This window comes from Pongo pygmaeus, chromosome 20 (assembly GCF_028885625.2).
Source record: "Pongo pygmaeus isolate AG05252 chromosome 20, NHGRI_mPonPyg2-v2.0_pri, whole genome shotgun sequence".
Lineage (NCBI taxonomy): Eukaryota > Metazoa > Chordata > Mammalia > Primates > Hominidae > Pongo > Pongo pygmaeus.
This window is the reverse complement of record NC_072393.2, coordinates 43711035-43734231: the sequence shown is the minus strand read 5'-3', so window position 1 is coordinate 43734231 and position 23197 is coordinate 43711035. Positions and strand designations below refer to the sequence as shown.

Sequence of the window (23197 nt, the reverse complement as noted above, 5' to 3'; positions counted from 1 at the left end):
GTGTCTGGAGAACTCCAGAATTTTTAGGAGACGTGGGAATGGCTGGTCCTGCTCCTCCGGATGCCAGCCCCACGCCTTTTGGAAAAAGACATTTTTTGGAGGGGGCAGGGTCTGAGTCAGAGAAGCACTGGGTTTTAGCTCAGAGATGTGAAACTCCACGACAGGTACATGGGTAAGGGAGGCAGAAAGACCCCACCTGGCCAGCCCCGTCAGGAGGCTAGGCTTCCCTCAAGGGGCTGGACTTCGGGATTTCAGGAGGAATTTCCTGATTCAGAAATCAGTTTGATCTGGATTCCCAAAATGCAAATGTTCACCAGACCAGATGCAGATCTGGGGCGATGAGGGGCTGCTTTCTACCCCCAAAGCATTCACTTGGCAAGTGGCAGCAGGGGTCTGTTCCCACCTCTACAGACAGAAGGGGGAAGAGTGTCCCAAATGCAGCCATGTGGCTGGGAACAAAGGAGGCAGGGGCCCCTTGTGAGTCTTGCAGCAAAGGACAGATCAACCAAGCTGGAAACCTAGCCTTCTTCATGTGCAATCTCCATTAAAAAAAAAAAAAAAAAAAAAAAAAAGTTAAGCTGGGCGCGGTGGCTCACACTTTTAGTCCAGCACTTTGGGAGGCTGAGGTGGGCAGATCACTTGAGGTGAGGAATTTGAGACCAGCCTGGCCAACATGGTGAAATCTTGTCTCTACAAAAATACAAAAATTAGCCAGGTCCCCATAATTCCAACTACTCGGGAGGCTAAGGCAGGAGAATCGCTTGAACCTAGGATGTGGAGGTTGCAGTGAGCTGAGATTGTGCCACTGCACTCCAGCCTGGGTGACAGAGTCTCTGTTTCAAAAAAAAGTTAAAAAATAAAAGTTTTTTTTAGAGGTAGGATCCTGCTATGTTGTCCAGGCTGGTTTTGAATTCCTAGGCACAAGCAATCCTCCTGCCTCACCCTCTCAAGAAGTGCTGGGATTACAGGGATGAGCCACTGCACCTGGCTGAATGTCCAGATTACAAGTTGGCCACTATTTCTAAGACCCAACATAACTCTCTGGGCTGGGTCTGGCCTTCAGGCCTCCAGTATATGACCTCTGAGGCAGAATCTCACTCTTTTGAACTTAAGGACATTTCACATTCTGAGTGTTGGATTTCTGTCCTTTGGATTCCAAGGAAAAGAAGTTAGGAAGGCAGGTGCCCCTGGTTCTTAGGACATGTGTGTGGTGGTCATGGTGTGGGGGACTTGGGGACAGGAGCAGGAGGAGGGGCCGATGCTGGACCACACCCTCTCGTCAGCAACTCCAGGCAGCTGCCCCAAAAGTGAACACACAAGCCATTTCTATGAAACATTTATTTCCTTTGAAACCTCCAGAAACATGCCAGAAAATCTCAAGACAGGGATGGGGGGGGAAAAAAAAGACAATAAAGAATAATAAAAAATCCAAATGAAACAAATCAACATATGAAAAAAAAACCTGCTGCTATCTTCAGCCATTGGATAGAACACCAACCTCAAATTAAATAGATCTGTTTTTGCAGAAATCCTTAAAAAATAACAGAAAACAAAACCAAAAATCATAATTTACACTTGTCCATGTACATGATTAAGTCCCCAAAATGATTCGAATGATCTGAAGATGGGAGGAGACAACTGAAAAAAAAAAAAGGGACCCGATGAGGGTCTAAGGGGTGGGGGTGGGGGACAGGAGGGCCCCCCAGAGAAGGGGATGGGGGAGAAGATGGCATCACAGTAGCTGGCCAGGGCTGAGGACGCTGCCTGGGGCACGCCCACCTCACTCGGTGTGGGGGGTGAGGGTGAGGGCAGGGGCAGCGCTGAGGTTTCCTCCTCCAGGGGGCCAGAGGCTGATCACAGGAGACATGATGAGAACCCTCTTCTCTCACCCCCACCCATCCACACCGGCACCTCCCTGAGTGCCTGTGTCCTATGCAGTCCCCAGAGCCCCGTCCTCTGAGGTTCCTGACCCCAGAGAGAAGGCAGCAGAGGTCCCTGGACAAGGGCCGGGTTGCCTAGTGCTGGCTCATGGCCAGACCTGCTCCGCCAACTCCTCCCCGCTTGGTGCCTCCCAAAAAGGGCACCGGCCTGCCCGCCTGCCCTGACTTCATCCCTCTGGTCCTCCCACTGACCCCCAGCCCACAGGGGACACGCCTTGGTCCTCAGCTTGAGGTTGGGGGGGGTGAATCCACAGACTGTGGCCATACAGGCTTGTTCTGGCGCCAACTCTACATGAAAAAATAAATATATATATATATATCTTTTTCTGTTTGCTTTTAAAGAAGGAAAAAAAGAAACGGTTTCCTGGGTGAACAGCATGGTACCACACCGGCATGGCCGCCCCTTATTGCCTTTAGAGAACCAGCGTCCAGTGGGGTTCGCGGGGTGCAGTGCTCCCCGGGGAGCACGGTGAGGGGGTCTGGTGGTCGCTGCTCGGAGAGACGGGCTGGGAGACTTGCAAAGGAAAAAAAACCAGAGGAGGAGATGAAGGCTGTTCTCCTCTAGCCCTGTCCTGAGGGCTTCGGGAGCCCCTCCTGGAACCCAGAAGAGGCCAAGGCTGCTGGTCAGGGCCAGGTCGTGCCGGGAGGAGGAGGAGAGAGTCGGCTGTGCAGTGGCTCCACCGCCCCGGCCTGGCCTGGTTAGCTGGAAGGTGGAGGGGCCTGTGGACCCCTAGCCCAGGTGCAGTGGCCTCTGGCAGAAGAGGAGCTGATAGAAAAAGATCGTATAAACCGTCCCGGAGATACAAATAGAGTTTCTCTCTCAAATAAATCGGCTCTGGAGGCTAGCCTTGCCTCCCTCTATCCTCAGGCCCCCAAGAAAATAATTTAAACTCTAAGAAAGTGCTCCTGGCTGCTTTTTGGGAGAAGGGGGTTAGGGAGGGGATCATGTTCGTGCTTTTTGGAGCTCGCGTGCTAGGGACCGAGGCGCCCTGGTCTGTGTCCACGCGGGCCTCACCTCTCTGGGTGTGGGGAAGAAAGGGTTGCTTTCACGCTGTACTTTTCATGCAGGGGCCTGGGCCCCACAAGCCGCAACTTTGTTGTGCGTGGTGCAGAAACCTGCTGTGTGACCTCCTGGAGCCGAGGGGTCTGGAGACTGGCTCCTCTCTCTGTCCCCATCAGCTTCAGAGGGCTGGTCCCAGGAAGAGGCTAGATGGGGACAGTGGGACAGGCCCGGGAGCGGTGTAAGCACAGCCCAGCTCACGGGGACCACAGCTGGGCAGCTTGGAGGGAGGCCTGAGACCACGTCGCCCTCTGGGGCATGAGGGCCATGCGCTGACCCTGATTCACGGCCCTAGTGAGGCCATCGGGGTTTCCGTGTCCATGGGGAGGGCCCTGGATAGGTCATCTTGGTCACACCGGCAGCTGGGAGCCGAGTGGAGGGAGAGAGGCAAGCAGGTCCATGGCCTGCGGGGAAGGAGCGAAGGCGGGCGGTGGCCTCCCACCTCAGAGCTCCTTCTTCTCCCTGCAGAAGATCTCTGCAAACTTGCGCAGCTGCTCGCTGGCAGCCTGCGACTCCTCCTGCAGCCGCTGGTTGTTCTGCCGTAGGCTGGCCACCTCTGACTGGAGCACCACCTTGTCCTGCTTCTCCTGCACGGGGTGGGAAGCTGGCGTCAGGCGGGTGGGCTTGGCTGCTCCTGGAACAGCCGATGGCTCCCTGAGGCCGGCGAGCCCTGCGAGCCCTGGCCCGGCTGTGCTTTGGAGCCGACCACTAGAGCCAGGCCAGGCCGGGGCACACATCCCACTCTGCCTCTCCACAACCGAGGGACCCTGGGCAAGTCACTCGGTTCCCGCAACTCTACCAGGAGGCTGAGGGGTGCCTGGAGCTCATCTATGTAGAGCTCCTGGAACGCAGCCCGATGTGGAGTCATTGCTTGACAAACATCACTATTGTGGTCACCGCATCCCACCCTCACACTACCCGAGGACTTGGGGACTGTCGCTGTCCCTAGTTTCCTGGAAAAGGACCCCAGCCTCACACAGCAAGTGGGGAGCTGGGACATGGACGCAGGGTGGCCTGAGCAGACCCCATTCTTCCAGGAGGACATAGCCCCCAAAAGGCAGGGACCTGTTTCAGGTTGAGCAGCATTATGCAGTGGGGTGGGGGTCAGAACCTGGGCCCCTTTGATTCCGCGGCTCGACGACTTACGCATTATATACTCTGCCACCTTTCTGGCTTTTACCCAGAAGTATAGAAACAATAGATAAAAGTCTCTTCCTCATTTTTTTTTTTTTTTTTTGAGACTGGGTTTTGCTCTTGTCGCCCAAGCTGGAGTGCAGTGGCATGATCTCGGCTCACTGCAACCTCCGCCTCCTGGGTTCAAGCAATTCTCCTCCCTCAGCTTCCCAAGTAGCTGGGATTACAGGTGTGTGCCACCACACCCAGCTAATTTTGTATTTTTAGTAGAGATGGGGTTTCACCATATTGGCCAGGCTGGTCTCGAACTCCGACCTCAGGTGATCCACCCACCTTGGCCTCCCAAAGTGCTAGGATTACAGGTGTGAGCCAACGTACCCGGCCAGTCTCCTCCTCATCCTTCTGCCCCATGGAGACAAGTCCAAAGAACAAATTGACTGTCACCTTCTAGATGGCCCTCTCAACCGTGGTGGTTAAACAATAAATAAATAAGTATGATGATGTTCTAGACAACAGTGCTGCAGCTCGCTTTGGTTTTTACGTAAGTTCCTGGACTTCTTTTGCGTGTTAGTAAATATATACATTTGTTATTACTTTAATTGGCTGCAAGCTGTTCCGCTGCATGGACGCCCTATAATTTACACAGCCGTTCTCATGTTGAGTGACAGCCACGCTGGCTCCAATTTTTTATTGCCAATAGTGTGGCAACGAACGTCCTTGTTCACCATCTCTTTGTACCCACGCTGTCATGGATAAATTCCCACAAGTGAAATTACTGGATCAACATTTTTTTTTCTTTTTTTTTTGAGACAGAGTCTCACTCTGTTGCCCAGGCTGGAGCCCAGTGGCGTGATCTTGGCTCACTGCAACCTCACCTTCCCGGCTTCGAGCGATTCTCTTGCCTCAGCCTCCTGAGTAGCTGGGATTACAGGCGCCCGCCACCACGCCCGGCTAATTATTGTACTTTTTAATAGAGATGGGGTTTCACCATGTTGATCAGGCTGGTCTCGAACTCCTGACCTCAGGTGACCCACTACCTTGGCCTCCCAAAGTGCTGGGATTACAGGCATGAGCCACCGTGCCCAGCCACAATTTTTTTGTGTTTTTTTGATAAATGTTATCCAATTGCCTTCCGAAAAGCCTGGGCTGATTATTCTCCCCCCAAGAATGGAAGAATTTCTCTGAGCGCTTGGTAGCCTTGGCTGTTATCACTATTTACTCTTCACCCATGACTACACTCAAGCACAGGAGGTGTGGGGGTGGGGTGGGTGCTGCATGACGGGGGCAGGTGCCTGATCCCTGCTGACCGCCCTGCCCAGTGTCTGGGAAGTGGGATGGAGAGGGTGGGGCCCCCGGCCTTACCTTCTGCAGGTCAGTGTGCAGCTGTTTCAGCATCACCTCCAGCTGGTACACCTTGCCTGTCAGATCCAGGGGCGGCTCCTCGCTGGAAAGACCAGGGACAAGGTCAGCCTGAGGCCCTAAAGCCCTTGGGGAAGGCTTCTGGCCCACAGCTGAGGAGCCCGGGGGTACGGGCCCCCTTATCCCTGACATTCTGGCAAAGCCCGAGGAGAAGCTCTGAGGGGAAGCAGGAAGCCAGCCCTCCACCTGGCACACTCCACCCACCAAGGGCACCTTTGTGGATGTGGACGAGGTGTTAGGAGCACCAGGCCAGGGGAAGGGTGGGTGCCCACCCTGAAGTGTGCGTTTCCCTGAGGCTGGGCCGTGCATGTGACTTCAGGGAGGACCCCTTCTTCGTACCTCCAGGATACAAAGAGCCCACTCCACAGACACCTGCTGAGCACGTGGTGGGTCCAGCCACAGTTCCAGGCACAGGAAGCACGAGAATGGACAGATGGTCAAAAGGACCCGCCCTTGTGGGCAGGACCAACAACGGTCCTGGCAGTGATGCTGACCATGTGGCCGTCACTGAGAGCCACCCCGCACCAAGCCCCAGACTGCTCGGCTCATCTCACAGGGCCCCTCTGCCCACTGTGGCCTTCGGAGGTGCTGCATGGTTACCCACTGGACAGCAAAGGATGCGCAGGCAATATCACCCTCCCACGTGCGGGTGCTAGGATTTGAATCAGGGGCCCATGGCCAGTAGCTGCCCCTCTGCAGATCCTCCCAGCCCTGGGCCTGCCTGGCCGCTGCAGAGAACGCGCAGCCCTTTCCTGCTTGGAGTTGGGGCTGAAGGAGGCTCCGCTGGATGCCGTGCGTGCACAGGCACAGTGGCGGTGGCGGTCGGGGGCTGGCCCTCCTGCCTCGCCCACCCTTTCCTACAACCTTGCTGCTGAGTCCTGGGGATCTGCAGCTGCAGAGGGAGACGGGGGCAAATGGACTCCAGGAGCGCCGCCCAGGGGCCACAAGTCCCGCTGCTTCCCACAGCCCATGCTGCTCCTGCCCCTCAGCCCGGCAGCACCATCTGGAATTGCCGATTTCTTGTAATTACAGTGGGGCCTACGTTCGTGGTGGAGGTTGAGTTCTGAAGCCAGAGTGTGAAAAGCAAGAAGTCAAAATTACCCTCAAAAATTGCTCCCACTGCCCATGAAGTACAGTGCATGGATGGTTGTATATAGAACCCTGAACCGTGAGGTGTGCAGACGAGTGTGAAATGCACTATTTAAATCCATGTACAGGCAGAATGTGCCATTTACATTCTCTCTGCCTCTTTTTAATTTTGTTTTCTGCCAAGTGAGTGCAGTCAAATATGCTGCGCTGAATGTGAGAAGCCACGCGTGAGATGACAAATGTGAGATCTGTCCCCGTCTTCTTCCTTCCCCCGTGAAGCTTCCTGAGGGCCAGGCCTGGCCTCAGTTGCCACTAGGTCCTCAGACAGCCCAGCACGGCACCTGGCAGGGAGGCCGGGAAGGGTGAGCGTGAGGCAGAAGTCTGTGAGGTTTAGGAATCTGCAGAGGAGGAGACGAAGGAGCAGACAGGCGGGAGATTGGCAGCGATGGGGCTGACGAGAGGCACAGGGCTGGGGGATTGGGAGACACTGCCTAGCAGCTTTCCTTTCTTTTTTTTTTTTGAGATGGAGCTCTGTGGCCCAGGCTGGAGTGCAGTGGCGTGATCTTGGCTCACTGCAAGCTCCACCTCCCGGGTTCAAGCAATTCTCCTGCCTCAGCCTCTCGAGTAGCTGGGATTATAGGCACACGCCACCACGCCCAGCTAATTTTTGTATTTTTAGTAGAGATGGGGTTTCACCATGTTGGTCAGGCTGGTCTTGAACTCCTGACCTCAAGCGATCCACCCACCTTGGCCTCCCAAAGAGCTGGGTTTACAGGCGTGAGCCACCGCGCCCAGCCTGCTTAGCAGTGTTCAAAGTTGGAAGCGAAACAACTGTGTGTGTATTGATTCAAGTGTCATCTCCGCTGGACCGGGAGATCTGTTGGGACTGGGCAGAGTCTGTCTTGGTCACTGTGGATCCCCAGTGCACAGGCAGGTGCAGTGTAATGACTTCCAAGTCTGTTAGGAGGGAGGAGTAGCTGCTATATCAGCTTCCGCCCAGAGAGTGGTGGGGGTGACCCGCAGTGGCTGCCTCTCTCTGGGTGAGCCTCTTCCACTGCACAGGCCTGCCGCTGGTATGAACCCAGGTGTTCCCAGGGAAACCTCACCTCATGGTAGGGGTGCTCCTGGGGGTCGGGGGTCCTCTCTCCAGGCTCAGGTGGCTGTGGACAGGACTGTGTGCAGGCGGGATGTCCGGGCTTAGGGCCGGGTCGTTCAGGGAGAAGAGCGAGACGGCTCTTTGCACTGCCAGGGAGAGAGGAGGAGGAGAGGGGTCAGCAAGGCTCCCGGCTTCTCCTGCAACTGACAGACCACGCCTCTCCCTGCAAACCTCCATGACACTTCCTATCACACTTGGGACAGATTGCATCGGACTTGGATAGATTCTTGCCAAAAGACCAACCAAATGAACACATAAAACAAGAACACAAACAAAATCCCATCCTGATTCCGATTGAGGCTTTCGATCCAACGACCAGTTCATACAAAATACAAGGGCTGAAGAAGCCAGTTAGATGAGAGTGCAAGGTAGCAACCGACCGGATTCTGAACCTGGCGTGCTCTCAATATAAATGACTTGACTTGGTCCACAAGTAAAAGGTAGGAAAAAAGGGTTACAAAGTGGACGGGCTGGTGCCAGGTCCACGGGGATTCATTATACGATTCGCTCTCCTTTGGAGGAAGCTGGGAAGATTTCAAAAGCAAAAAGAGAAGTGAGACAGATCACATCATGCATATTGAAGAGAGAAAAGAAATCGCACGGGGCTGCCAGTGAAAGTGAAGATTCCTGGGTCCCGCCTTGGACACGTGACTGGCACTGGGGGCACCTGAGCTGTCTGCGTTTTCAAACGTGACTTAGATTTTCTTCCTGTAATGGCAACAGCTGGCCACCGCCCTAGTGCCCTCCAATAGTGGCTGGTTCAGTGAGCTATGAACAGCCAGACAATGGAATCCTCGGGGGTGTTAAAAACACCAAGGCGTCTCTGTGTGCCGTGTGTTGAGGGCGGCACCGTCAGGGGCAGGGCAGGGCACGGCAGAGGGCGAGCCCCAGAGGCAAGCAGCTCCTTGGGCCCAACTTTCATTTCTGTGCCTCAAGAATAGCACAGTAAAAACCCCAGCACTCTTTCCCTGGCACCACCCATTGTTAACATTTGCCCATTTACTTTTTTTTTTTGAGATGGAGTTTCGCTTTTGTTGCCCAGACTGGAGTGCGATGGCGCCGTATCGGCTCACTGCAACTTCCGCCTCCCGGGTTCAAGTGATTCTCCTGCCTCAGCCTCCCGAGTAGCTGGGATTATAGGCATGCACCACCACGCCCAGCTAATTTTGTATCTTTAGTAGAGACGGGGTTTTTCCATGTTGGTCAGGCTGGTCTCGAACTCCCAACCTCAGGTGATCTGCCTGCTTCAGCCTCCCAAAGTGCTGGATTACAGGCATGCACCATTGCACCTGGCCACGATATTATCTAATATACAGTCATCTGCAAATGTTCTCCGATTCTCTGAATAATACCCTTTATAGCTTTTTTTTTCTATCTTGGATTTAATGTATAATGACATCTGTTTTTGAAGGGACAGGGTCTTGCTGTGTTGCCCACGCTGGAGTGCAGTGGCTATTCACAGGCCTGAGTCCATTACTGATCAGCATGGGAGTTCTAACCTGCTCCATTTCTGACCTGGGCCAGTACACCTGTCCTTAGGAAACCTGGGGTTCCCTGGCTCCCTGGAGGTCGCCATATTGATGTTGAGTTTAGTGAAGACACCGGATCAGAACAGCATACTCCAGCCTAGAACTACTGGGCTCCAGCCATCCTCCTGCTTCAGCCTCCTGAGGAGCTTGGACTACAGGTGGGTGATACCACGCCTGGCTAATTTGAAAATTAGTACCTATAATCCCAGCTACTCAGGAGGCTGAGGCAGGAGAATGGCTTGAACCTGAGAGGTGGAGGCTGCAGTGAGCCAAGATCACGCCACTGAACTCCAGCCTGGGTGAAAGAGTGAGACTCTAAAAAATAAATAGGTAGAATAAAATTTTTTGTAGTGACAGGGTCTCGCTATGCTGCCCAGGCTGGTCTCGAATTCCTGGCCTCAAGCCATCACCCCACCGTGACCTCCCAAAGTGCTGGGGTTACAGGTGTGAACCACTGCACCCAGCCTGGAATATTTTCAATCAAATGCTAGATGTCTTTGTATTTCATCCGTAGAAACTTCACTAAGTAGCTCTAGTGGATAAAATATATATATATATATATATATATATATATTTTTTTTTTTTTTTTAAAGAAAACTACTATGCTATGAACACACCTACCAAAGTTAATGAGAATTCCTTTAGTCTTTCCCACTTATGTGAATTGCATGGGAAAACTCACATACATCTTCATTAAAAACCACAACTCCAGGCAAGCTGAAACCACCCTGACCTGCACTCCCTGCCAGCCCCTTTCCGGCTCCCGGGGAGGCACCTCCGTGGTGGTGCTGCTGTGCTTCCTCCCAGGTCTTTCTGCTACTCCCACCCCTCCCCCGTAACCTTCTGTGTTTCATCTATTAATTTTATAAGGAAGCAAAAAGCTCCCTAGGCGACTGTGACGCACAGCCTGGGGGAGAAATCAGTGCCACCAGCCAGGCTCCCTCAGCTTTCTCACATGGGGCGCACAGCTCCCAGGCATGCCAGGCACATGGAGCGGCTGGGAGTGGGTAAGGGGCTCTGGCTACCCTAGCCCTTTCCTGTGGCCCACGGTTGCGGGGTGGTGGTCAGTGTCTGGGCAGCTCTATCTTCTGCAAACAACACTACAACCGCTGATGGCATCTGAGTCTCCAGGGAGAGACCTGAGGCCTTCCTCACTTCCCACTGTCCTGGCTGCAGGATGCTTGGAGACCCACATGAGAGAGGAGATGCTACAGCTGCCTGGCCCCCTGTCCCCACGGACTTCCAGCACATAAAGGGCCCTGGGTGGCAGAGCAAATCCTGTCCAGTGCTCCAGGGAACCCAGGGAGTGAGGATCCCTGCAGGCCTGGTACGGGGAACCCCCAACCCAGGATCCAAGGTCTTGGCAGGACCCTCAGGGCACGAAAAGTCTTCCTCTCCCTGGCTCCCAGATCTGGGGCTGAAAACCCAAATGTCCTCAGGGACAGATATTTTTTTCCCCCCCCAGACACGGGGTCTTGCACTGTCGCCCAGGCTGGAGTGCAGTGAGTGCAGTGGTATGGTCACAGCTCACCACACAGCCTCCACCTCCTGGGCTCAAGCGATCCTCCTGCCTCAGCCTCCAGAGTGGCTGGGACTACAGGTGTGCACTGCCATGTCTCGCTTATTTTTTTTCTTTTGTAGAGACTGGGTCTTACTATGTGGCCCAGGCTGGTCTCAAACTCCTGGCCTGAAGAGATCCTCCTGCCTTGGACTCTCAGAGTGCTGGGATTACAGGTGTGAACCACTGTGCTTGGCCTCACGCGTTTTACATGTGGTGTTTTGTGTAATCATCATGGCAGCCTCAGGCACGGTCACTTCCGCTTGTTGGTCAACGTGGTAACTGGCATCAAAGAGACGACGACGCTTGCCCAGGGCTGCATGGTAAGCAAGTGACGGGGCAGGACTTGAACCCTGCTCCCTGATTCTGGAAACTGAGTGGGTATCCCTGCAAAGCCATGAGGCCCTCCACAAATCCCTCTACAACAGAGGAGGGCGTGGGGGCCTGGCGGGACTGGGTGGAAGGCGCCTACCTTCGTATGCCTTGGCTGCATTCACCAGGCTGGACCACTCGAGGCCAGCAGCTGTGTCAGGCAGGGGCATCATCCCAGGGTCCAGGCGCCGCAGGGGGCGGTCCCGCCCATCAGCCAGCGAGAGCTCCGAGGCTGAGATGGTGGCTGGATGGGGAGGGTGGAGATGGCAGTGGTTGAGCGTGACAACGCAGGAGACGCAAATACACGAAGACATCCCATTGCTTATGCGGAGATGCTACATGCCCGGGAAAACCTCCAGCAGGGTAAGGGGTCTGGGAGTGCTGGAGCCTATGGAGGCCTGACTTCAAACAGGGTGCTGGGCCAGGCCTGGCAGAGATGCCATCTGGACAAAACTCTGAAGGGGAGGAGGGAGTGCGCCAGGCGGACACCTGGGGGAGGAACATTCCAGGCAGACGGAACGGCCAGTGCTAAATCCCTGAGGCAGGAGTGTGCCTGGAAGGTTTAAGGAACACGGAGGCGGCCCCTATGGCTGGGAGAGGGTGAGCAAGGGAGGAAGCAGCAGGAGGCAAGGACAGAGGCAACACGGCCGGACCGTGTGGGGCCTGTGGGTCCCAGTGACGACTGTGTTCTCACCCTGAGTGCCCTGGAAGACTCCCTCTGGGTGCATGTGGGGGATGGACTGTGCGTGTGTGGGGGGAGACAGGGAGCAGGTAGGAGCTGTAACCATAACCCACAATGGAGACAGTGACGCTGGGCAGGACCAGGGTGGGGCCGTGGTAGGACACGGGCAGATTCTGGGCCTACTTTTCAGGGGCAGCCAATAGGATTTCCTGAGGGTTGGATATGGCTGTGAAACAAAGAGAAGGGCCAGGATTGCGGCTCTGATAGGGAAGGCTGGGGTGGGGGATCAGAAATCTGTTTCTGGAGATGCTTGGTGGAGATGGCCCTGGACACCCCAAGGAGACGGTGGGACAGAGGCTGGCCACAGGAGCTGGGGTGGGGGATCAGAAATCTGTTTCTGGAGATGCTTGGTGGAGATGGCCCTGGACACCCCAAGGAGACGGTGGGACAGAGGCTGGCCACAGGAGCTGGCCACGAGGAGAGTCCCAGCTGCACCTGTGATTGGAATCGCCAGTGTTATGGACAGTGTTTAGACGGGGTGGGGCTGCGTGGAGGGCAGGCTCAGGTATGACACGCTGAGCAGAGGAGAGGCCTGTGCCATCTTAGGGGTTGGAAGTGAGAAGCAACGGCGCCAGCACTGCACTTGCACCTGCTGTGGCTATCGAGAGAGTCCCAGGCACCAGGCTCAGGCTCTGGCCTGGGGCTCTGTGACTCCTTGAAGCCCCTAAGGGAAGGGGACAGAGGACAGCCAGGTACAGAGAGACCAGGAGACACACCTGAGGGCCCTTAGCTGGGAATCGGCAGAGCCTGACCGTGGGCCCAGCCCGCTCTGCGTTCCCAGCACCTCCTCTATGCAGGGCCGAGGGAGATCATCTCACAGCCTCACCGTGAGCCTGGCGGGGGCGGGGGGTGACAAGATCTCTGCACATGGAGGAGGAAAACTGAGACCCGAGCAAGGTGCTGCCTTGCCTGGGCTCACATGGCTTCCAGCTAGTACTACTCAGTGCTGACTACATATGAGGTGTACGCTACGTGCTTTCCACATATTCACTTGTTTGATTCTTTTAACCCAGGGATGTGGGCACTGTTTTTTACATTTTACAGTCAAAGAAACTGAGGCACAGAGCGGTTATATCTGTGAGTGGAAGAAGTGGGACATAAACTCAGGCCGTTCAGCTCTGTGATGTGTGGTGTGCAGTAAGTGCTCCTCCCTCAGCCTCCACGCTCCACCCTCGACCTCCACGCTCCGCCCTCGACCTCCACGCTCCGCCCTCGACCTCCACACTCCGCCCTGGGCCTCCACGCTCCGCCCTTGACCTCCACGCTCCGCCCTTGACCTCCACGCTCCGCCCTTGGCCTCCTTGCTCCGCCCTGGGCCTCCACGCTCCGCCCTTGGCCTCCACGCTCCGCCCTGGGCCTCCTTGCTCTTCCCCTGGCCTCCTTGTTCTGTGCCTCCAGCCTGCTGGCGTCTCACTGCTCAGCTGGTGGGAGCCATGGGAGTGGCTGTCATTGCTGAGCAGGGCATCAGCAGCACTGTGTGACAGGCTCCTTGGTGTGGAGGGCACTTGGTTAGTGAAGACCAGGCCAGGGATGACCATGTCTCTTCATCTGGGATGGGGCCCGGGAAGGGCTCTGGAGCAGGCACAGGAGAAATGGAGAGGCCCAGGGTCCCTGGCCACACTGAGGCCAGACGGGACTCTCCCCAGCTTAGGGGTGTGGGGGAGTCAGGTGGACAGAGAAGGGTGTGTGTGTGCTGTGTGAGGCAGAAGGCCCTGAGGTGGGGTCACAGCAGTGACGGAGACAACCCCAGGCCCCGTCTTTGGGGGGCCCCCGGTACGGTGGTGGAGACAGACACATTCTCATCTAGTGGCAGCTCAGGATGGTGATGGGGATACAAGGAGGTGAGGGGGGACGGAGGGGATGAGAGAAACCCAGGGGGGCGACAGGGCCCGTGCAGGTGCCTGACTCAGCCTGGTAGGGGAAGGGAGGGCTTCCTGGAGGAGGGAGCGTCTGAGCCAAGACTGAAAGAATGAGGTACAGCAAGATGGAGGAATTCAGATCGGCCTGTGGAGTCTGTGCCTGTGTCCTCTGTTACCACCTCTCTGCGTGGCTGCTGTCCCCTTCCTTTGCAGTGACTGAACATCTACTTCGTGACCAGCCCTGCCTTGGGCAGAGAGACAGAGCAGCAAGGAGGAAGGGCTGAGGAAGGAGACGTGGAGGGAAGCCTGGGGAGCAGGGAAATTTTCACTAAAGTGGCAGCCCCGTGAGGGCAGGGGTGTGCTCTGCCTTGCTCAGGGCTGCATCCTGGCACCTAGGGCAGAACCCCACCCACAGCAGGCACTGCGGGAACAGGAAGGGAGTGCAGGGAACGGCCCGGAAGCTCTGGAATTGAGATGGGGGCTGGGACCCAGTCCAGGGCTTAGAGGAGCCTTCTAGGAAAAAGCAGGAATGGAGCCAGCCCTGAAGGACAAGAGTGACCCAGAAGAAGACTGACGGAAGAGCATGGCGGGCAGAGAGAACAGTCGTGCAGGATGCCCTGAGCAGGGAGGGTCTGGTGTGCTGAGTGATCAAAAGGAAGGCTCTCTGAGGTGGAGGAGCAGAAGTGGGCACCCAATACCACCAGGGCAAGGAGTGCAGATGCAAATGCCAAGGCAACAGGGAGCTGCAGGGGAATTGTTTTTTTTTTTTTTTTTGAGATGGAGTCTGGCTCTGTCACCCAGGCTGGAGTGCAGTGGCTTGATCTCAGCTCACTGCAACCTCTGCCTCCCGGGTTCAAGTGATTCTCGTGCCTCAGCCTCCTGAGGAGCTGGCATTACAGGCATCTGCCACCATGCCCAGCTAATTTTTGTATTTTTAGTAGAGACAGGGTTTCACCACATTGGCCAGGCTGGTCTCGAACTCCTGACCTCAGGTGATCCACCCACCTCGGCCTCCCAAAGGGCTGGGATTACAGGCGTGAGCCACCGTGCCCAGCCCGCCGGGGAATTTTAATAGGGGAGACAGACTGCCCTTCATAAAAGTCCCAGAGTCTCCTCCACCCCACCCTCCACAGCTCACAAAAAGAGGCTCTGTACAGATGGCACAGGCAGGCACAGCCCCTCAGCTGAGACCCTTGGGGTAGAACATGCCTCTGAATTTGAGATGTGCTTGGATTTGAGAGAGTAAGTGTGCAGACGCTGTGTATTATGTAACACACCCAAAAAGGTCAGGGGCACCCCACGCGCAGTGGCACGCCAGCACTCTGCCCCAAGCTCCTCATCGCTGGCACTAAGTAGGGGGACTACGGACCCTAAACAGCCTCACGCCCCTCCAGGCCAGGTTTCGCCACCCAGTGAACATGGTGCAAACTTACGTACTTTCAGTTGTGGGGGGTTTAGGAGGTGGATAAGGGGGTTACAGGGTGCATCTGGGACATGGCCAACCCCAGCTGGCTCATGACTTTTGATGCAGGTGGTGTGCGCAGTACCTGTTTACGTGGAGTGCTCAGTAAATATTTGCTGGGTGATTAAGCAGTGGACAAGTCACACCATGCGCCACCCCCAAGTGTGGCAAACGTTGGGGGGAGTCAGGGAAGCAAATAAAATGCTCATGAAGCAAACTACTTGGAGCTGGAATGGGTGGGAGGGTTGGAGGGTGCTGGGGCAGCAGCTGGGCAGCCCCATTCCCTAGGCCTGTACCCCGAGGGTGGACTTCCTCTCTGGTCTCAGGTGACTCCAATCCTTGGGTGCTCCTGACTCCTAGGTGACCCTCTGATGCTTGGCCAATGATCCCTTGCTCCTTGGGCGACTCAGTGTCTCACCATCAGGCCCTCCGAAGTTCCTGTGAACCCCATTCCTCCCTGAGATGGCCCCGACACTGATGACCTCTAGCCTTTGACCTCCAGGTGAGCCCCTGCTCGGGCGTCCCCACCTCCCAACCTTGGGGTAACTACCGCACCAGTCCCGGGGGCCCAGGCTCACATTTCTTCTCGGGAAAGCCGCTGCTGGTGGCAGGGGTGGCGCCGGGGCCGACGGGCGGGTGGGGGTGCTGGTGCTGGCGGCGTGCAGGCAGCGTGCTGGACGGGAAGGCGCAGGTGCTGGTGAAGAGCACATCACTGGGCAGCCCTGGCTCTAGGCCAGCGGGGCTGGTGAAGCTGGGCTCCCGGCGCCCGCTGCACAGGCTCTCGTCTGACAGCGTCCGCTGCAGGCCCTTCTGTGGTGACTGCTGTGGGACGTGGGTGGGATGTTGGGGGAGGTCATGGACTGGCTCATAGCCAGGGTCCTCAGAGGCATCTTCCCCTCCAGGACACTGGTGGCGAGTCCTTACCTACCCAGCATCCATTTCTGCCCCATTTCTGCCGCATTTATTTCCTTCCTCCCTCCCTCCCTTCCTTCCTTTTTTGAGACAGGGTCTCACTCTATCGCCCAAGCTGGAGTATAATGGAGTGATCTCAGCTTACTACAACCTTGACCTCCTGGGCTTAAGTGATCCTCCTATCTCAGCTTCCCAGGTAGGTAGCTGGGACCACAGGTGCGTGCCACCACACTTGGCTAATTTTTAGATTTTTTTATAGAGATGGGAGTCTCATTATATTGCCCAGGCTGGTCTTGAACTCCTGGGCTCAAGTGATCCTCTCACCTTGGCCACCCAAAGTGCTGGGATTACAGGTGTGAGCCACCACCCCTGGCCTTCTGCCTCCTTTCTGATCAAAGCACTCCAGTTTCCCCCCAGGGACTCCCACTCCCCAACCCCATGCTCCAGCTCCGGGTTAGGGCTGGCAATCAAAGCCTGACGGGTTGGGTGGTGTGAGCCAAGATGGACCCATGAGAGTCAGTGCTGGGACCCCAGTGGGTAGCGCTGGGCTGATGTTCTCTCTTCCCCCAGCTGTGGGCTGGTGGGACCCAACCCCGGAGAGGCTGGGGTCCACCTCGGTCCCCACAAAACAGCTCCTGCCTGGCAGTGAGGACGAGTAGGGCAGGCCTGGCTGGGAGGGGAGGGGAAGCCGATGCTGTGGAGGTTCCCTGGTGCCCACTGTTCTTTCCACCCGTGTCCCTGAGTAACAAGACCCTGAACTTCCCCTGGGAGCCCCTGCTCCACTCTCAGTCCCTGTGGTTTGGGCGGATGCGGCTGTTTCTATCCTGGGCTGGAGGAGGAGGGCACGAGGCCCTCCAGTTGTGTGAGGTTCTCGGTACGGGGTAGATTCCCGCGTGCCTGCCTGGGCTTATCCTATGATTCCATCCCAGACCAATGCGCTGCCCTCACTCCCAGCCATGAGCCCACACCCCCCAACAGGACTGGCAGATGCCAAAGGCTGAGGACACGACGGGAAGGAGCTGGCGTGACCGTGGAAAGCACAGCCCTTCTCCCTGACAGCCCAGATCTGGGATCCCCTTGGGAGCTGGGGGTCGGGAGCTGGGGACGGGGCGCTACGTACTCCTGCGTCTCTCTCCTGCTCTGGCCCCAGGTTGTCCATGATGATGAGTTTCTTCAGGTCATCCTCGATGGTGGATTTGTAGTTCTTCCGTGGCGACCGGAGGTCTCGGAGGGATGCCCTCAACCTCGGTTGTCCAAAGACGTTTTTGGTGTTCGTGTCCACCTGCCTGGAATGACAGCGTCAGGGTCAGAGGGGTGTCAGGGAGGCTCAAGCCACTTTTCAAAGCTGTTTGGATTCAAGAGGGCCGGCCGCCACGGGACGCATAGCCACAGCCTTCTCTCCTTCACCCAGAGAATGCGTGGCAGAGAGGGGCCTGGCTCCATTCCCTCCTTCCACAAACGTTTCCCGGGAACCACACAGAGCTGGCTGTGCTGTCCTGTCCCAGGTGCTGGGGACACGGCCGTGAGCACCGAGCTGGCAGCCAGTGGGGGAGGCTCACGCTGAACACGTACACAGAGACAGACCCCCTGTGTGAGGGGAGAGGCTTTTTTTTGTTGTTTGAGATGGAGTCTTGCCCTGTCGCCCAGGCTGGAGTGCAGTGGCATGATCTCGGCTCACCGGAACCTCTGCTTCCTGGGTTCAAGCTATTCTCCTACCTCAGCCTCCGGAGTAGCAGGGATTACAGGCACCCGCCACCACGCCCAGCTAATTTTTGTACTTTTAGTAGAGACAGGGTTTCTCCATGTTGGCCAGGCTGGTCTTGAACTCCTGACCTCAGGTGATCCACCCGCCTCGGCCTCCCAAAGTGCTGGGATTACAGGTGTGAGCCACCATGCCCGACCTGTGTCTTTGCCTATTGTCAGTCTACCCAGCAGAACATGAACCATACCAGAGCAAGGCCTGGGTTTCCCTTGGAACATATATGTAGTCATTTGTGTGTGTGGTTTTTTGTTGTTGTTGTTGAGACAGAGCCTCCTCTGTCGCCCAGGCTGGAATGCAGTGGTGTGATCACAGCTCACTGCAGCCTCAACCTCCTGGGCTCAAGTGACCCTCCTACACCGGCCTCCCAAGTAGCTAGGACTACAGGCGCATGCCACTACACCCAGCTAATTTTTTTGTAAAGATAGGGTCCCACTATGTTGCCCAGGCTGGTCCCAAACTCCTGGGCTCAAGTGATCCTTCTGCCTCAGCCTCCCAAAGTGCTGGGATTACAGGCATGAGCCACCGTACCCAGCTTATAAATTCATTTGATCCCCACCACAGCCATATATGTTAAGGACTATTGGTATCCTATCTCATGGATGAGGCTGTTCAGGTACAGAGGAGTTTAGCCACTTGTCCCAAGTCACACAGCCTGTGAGTGAAGGAGTCAGGCTTCAAATCAAGGCCGCCAGGCTGCAGTGCCTACCCACGCCACTGCCAAGCTTGACTGTCACGTGTATATCAGAGATGGCAGGAAAAAACACGTATGGTGTGGGGAACAGCCACATTGGATTTAAAAATATGCTTCTGTCTGTAGATAACAATTTCTGGAAGAAATTATGAACCATGATAACCTCTGGGAGGTAGGAATCTTATTAGGAGGTGGAAAAATGGGACTTTTACTTTTCAACTGATATTCTTCTGAAGTGTCTGAATTTACTTAACCATAATCATGGTTATAACAATAAAAATAATAAAAACTAGCTTAATAAAAGCTGATGCCTGGACTTCTTCATTCTGTAATGCAAGAAAGAAAAAGAGTCTTTGAACCTGGGGAAGAAATAAGATGTCTTGGGTTCCCGAGGGTTTTAAAGACTGGATTTCCTTTTTCTCTTTCTCAGCTGCCAGTCTTGGGATTTTAACAAAGGAAGGGTGAGAGCAGGGCCAGGTTTTTTCCCTGTCAGGTCATATTCCTCTCCAAATTGGAATTCCAGGTCTAGGGTAATGCTGGGTCTGTCAATTATCAGGGATGTGTATTCTTTGGGCAAATTAAAAGCTTTAGATTCAAAAGAGAGAAACAGAAAGAGAGACAGAGAGACAGACACAAATCAAAAGGGAACTCCCCCACCCCTTTTGATTTCAACATTTCCCAGAATGCCCTGCACAGGGGAGTGTGACTCAGTGCAGGGCTCATGGTGCCCATCTCCCGGCAGTGAGGAAGCAGGCCTGGTCTTCAGCACACCCCGCAGCCAGTGCACTGCCCACAGGCTCCCCTCGAGAGGGGCGTGCCAAGACCTCCTGGAAGCACGAATAAAATGTGCTTGCTCTCTGCACTAGCAGTCCTACTTCTGGAAACGCGTCCTTCAGAAAGGCTCACATGAGTCCACAGTGCCACGTGTACACGGACACTCCCAGGGTCCTGTCTGTGGAGCAGACAGCAGCCCCTAGCCGGGAAAGGGCCAGGCCCACCACCCAGAATCACGCCCTCCAGAGACGCATGGCAGATCCACATGGCGTGCAGAGGCACTCCCAGATACGACGTCCTGTGAAAAAAGAAGCATGTATAGCGCGAAACCATTTTTAGAAAACTCACACACAGCTCAGCTTGGTATACTGGAGTTTACCAAACTCTCGTTTCTAATACTGGACACGTGAGGGATTCACTTTCTTTTTCTATTTTTTTGAGACAGGGTCTTGCTCTGTTGCCCAGACTGGAGCCCAATGGCATGACCTTGTCTCACTGCAACCTCCACCTCCCAGGTTCAAGCAATTCCCCTGCCTCAGCTTCCCAAGTAGCTGGTATTACAGGCGCCCGCCACCATGCCTGGCTAATTTTTGTATTTTTAGTAGAGACAGGGTTTCACCACGTTGGCCAGGCTGGTCTTGAACTCCTGACCTCAGGTGGTCCGCCCATCTTGGCCTCCCAAAGTGCTGGGATTACAGGCATGGGCCACCGCGCCCGGCCAAGAATGACATCACTTTCTACACACTGATATGGAACTATTGCAAGAAACTTAGGTCAGGCACGGTGGCTCATGCCTGTAATCCCAGCACTTTGGGAGGTGTAAGTGGGAGGATCATTTGAGCCCAGGAGTGTGGAGTGTGAGACCAGCCTGGGTAACACAGTGAGATCTTACCTCTACAAAAAGTGAAAAACTAGGTGGGTGTGGTGGTGTACTCCTATGGGCCCAGCTACTGAGATAGGAGACTGCTTGAGCTCGGGAGGTTGAGGCTGCAGTGAGCTATGGTGGCGCCACTGCACTCTAGCCTGGGTGACAGTGAGAGCCTGTCTCAAAAAAAAAAAAAAAAAAAAAAAAAAGACTTGAAGAGAAAGAGCAAGTGAGGAAGTAGTTCATATGCAGGAGGTGACCACATTAATAAAACGGGTGCAAGGGAAGCCCACACAATCATGTGTGTGCAGTCACATTTGGAACATTTCTGGAAGGATGTAGAAATGAAACAATGGTTGCTTTTGGGGAGGGAGCAGGATGGCTGAGGGCCAGGGAAGGGAGAGAGGCTTACTTTCTGTTTTTTTTTTTTTTTTTTTTGAGACAGTCTCGCTGTCTCCCAGGCTGGAGTGCAGTGGCGCAATCTTGGCTCACTGCAAGCTCCGCCTCCCGGATTCACGCCATTCTTCTGCCTCAGCCTCCCGAGTCGCTGGGACGACAGGCACCCGCCACCACGCCTGGCTAATTTTTTTTTATTTTTAGTAGAGATGGGGTTTCACCGTGTTAGCCAGGATGGTCTCGATCTCCTGACCTCGTGATCCGCCCGCCTCGGCCTACCAAAGTGCTGGGATTACAGGCATGAGCCACCGCGCCTGGCCGAGAGGCTTGCTTTCTATTGCAAACCCTTTTGTAGTATTTTGGTTTTTACCTTGTGCATGTTTTATCTTTCAAAACCTCAATGAAGAAAACATCCTCCAGGTTCTGACTGACGGCACTGGACATCATCTCTGATTTGCCTAGGTTGTCTAAATTTGAATTTTGGGCCTGGTGTGGTGGTTCACGCCTATAATCCCAGCACTTTGGAGGCCAAGGCAGGTGGAACACTTGAGGTCAGGAGTTCCAGACCAGACTGGCCAACATGGTAAAACCCCTTCTCTACTAAAAATACAAAAATTAGCCGGGCATGCTGGCGGGCACCTATAGTCCCAGCTACTCGGGAGGCTGAGGCACGAAAATCACTTGTACCAGGAGGCAGAGGTTGCAGTGAGCTGTGATCATGCCACTGTGCTCCAGCTTGGGCAACAGAGTGAAACCCTGTCACAACAACAACAACAACAACAACAACAACAAAACATGTTTAATCTAAAATAATTGAGTTCGAAGTGAAGTGACTCAAAAGTGCTTCTCACAATAACAAAGACACTATCTCCAAAATGCTCACTGAGCTATGACACATACAAGGGGAATGTATGAACAAAAGTAATAATTCTAAGTTAATATTTTATATATGCAATTTTTTTTTTTTTTTTTGAGACAGAGTCTCGCTCTGTCGCCCAGGCTAGACTGCAGTGGCGCGATCTCGGCTCACTGCAACTTCCGCTTCCTGGGTACAAGTGATTCTCCTGCCTGAGCCTCCCAATAGCTGAGACTACAGGCACCTGCCATCATACTCGGCTAACTTTTGTATTTCTGTAGAGACGGGGTTTCACTATGTTGGTCAGGCTGGTCTTGAACTCCTGACCTCAGGTGATCCACCCGCCTTGAAAAAAGTTTTTTTTTTTTTCTTTTGTCTTTTTTTTTGAGAAAGAGTTTCGCTCTTGTTGCCCAGGCTGTAGTGCAGTGGCACAATCTTGTCTCACTGCAACCTCTGCCTCCCAGGTTCTAGCGATTCTCCTGCCTCAGCCTCCCGAGTAGCTGGGATTACAGGTGCCCGCCACCACACCTGGCTAATTTTTGTATTTTTAGTAGAGATGGGGTTTCACCATGTTGGTCAGGCTGGTCTCAAACTTCTGACCTCAGGTGATCCACCCATCCTGGACTCCCAAAGTGCTGGGATTATAGGCGTGAGCTACCATGCCTGGCCGAAAAAAATTTTTTTATGCAGGTGGGACCTCACTATGTTGTTGCCCAGGCTGGCTTCCAACTCCCAGGCTCAAGTGATTCCCCCGCCTCGGCCTTCCAGAGTGCTGGGATTACATATGAGAGCTACTGTATCTGGTTGTGATTTTTTTTTTTTTTTTTTTTTGACAGAGTTTAGCTCTTGTTGCCCAGGCTGGAGTGTAATGGCGCGATCTTGGCTCACCACAACCTCTGCCTCCCGGGTTCAAGCAATTCTCCTGCCTCAGCCTCCCGAGTAGCTGTACACGGGATGTGGAACAGATTACAGGCATGCGCCACCACGCCTGGCTAATTTTGTATTTTTGGTAGAGATGGGGTTTCTCCATGTTGGTCAGGCTTGTCTCGAACTCCCCACCTCAGGTGATCCACCTGCCTCAGCCTCCCAAAGTGCTAGGATTACAGGCATGAGCCACCGCGTCTCACTCAGCCTTGGTTGTGATTTTTAAAATGTATCTGCAACTAAATACATATTAAAAGGGGCCGGGTGTGGTGGCTCACAACTGTAATCCCAGCACTTTGGGAGGCCAAGGGCGGAGGGTGGGGCAGCTCGCCTGAGGTCAGGAGTTCGAGACCAGCCTGACCAACATGGTGAAACCCCATCTCTATTAAAAATACAAAAATTAAGAACAAAACAAAACAAAACAAAAATTAGCCAGACGTGGTGGCGTGCGCATGTAGTCCTAGCTACTTGGTAGGCTGAGGCAGAAGAAGTGTTCGAACCCAGGAGGTGGAGGTTGCAGTGAGCCGAGATCACGCCACTGCACTCCAACCTGGGCAACAGAGCGACACTCTGCCTCAAAAATAAATAAATAAAATAAATAGATTAATAAATAAATAAATATTAAAAGGAACTATGAAGCGATTTCATTTGTGTCTCCTGCCGATATTTTATATGCTTAGTTTACATATGTTTATAC

At 54.5% G+C, this 23197-nt stretch overlaps 1 protein-coding gene across 7 annotated transcripts in view; it reads right to left on the bottom strand.

The window, feature by feature from the left end:
* Window positions 1–1323: 1323 nt before the first annotated feature.
* SIPA1L3 (signal induced proliferation associated 1 like 3) overlaps window positions 1324–23197 on the bottom strand; it is a 300743-nt gene continuing 278869 nt past the window's right edge. For 5 of the 7 annotated variants that reach the window (XM_054462531.2, XM_063657661.1, XM_054462532.2 and 2 more), the window contains 6 exons: window positions 17353–17518; window positions 15899–16142; window positions 11358–11501; window positions 7749–7884; window positions 5497–5578; window positions 1324–3587 (listed from right to left, as the gene is read on the bottom strand). In XM_054462531.2, the coding sequence (XP_054318506.2) occupies window positions 3444–3587; window positions 5497–5578; window positions 7749–7884; window positions 11358–11501; window positions 15899–16142; window positions 17353–17518 (916 nt within the window). In that variant the 3' untranslated portion in view covers window positions 1324–3443. The remainder of the gene's footprint in view (window positions 3588–5496; window positions 5579–7748; window positions 7885–11357; window positions 11502–15898; window positions 16143–17352; window positions 17519–23197) is intronic. The other 2 variants (XM_063657662.1, XM_054462535.2) reach the window with 1 other exon arrangement.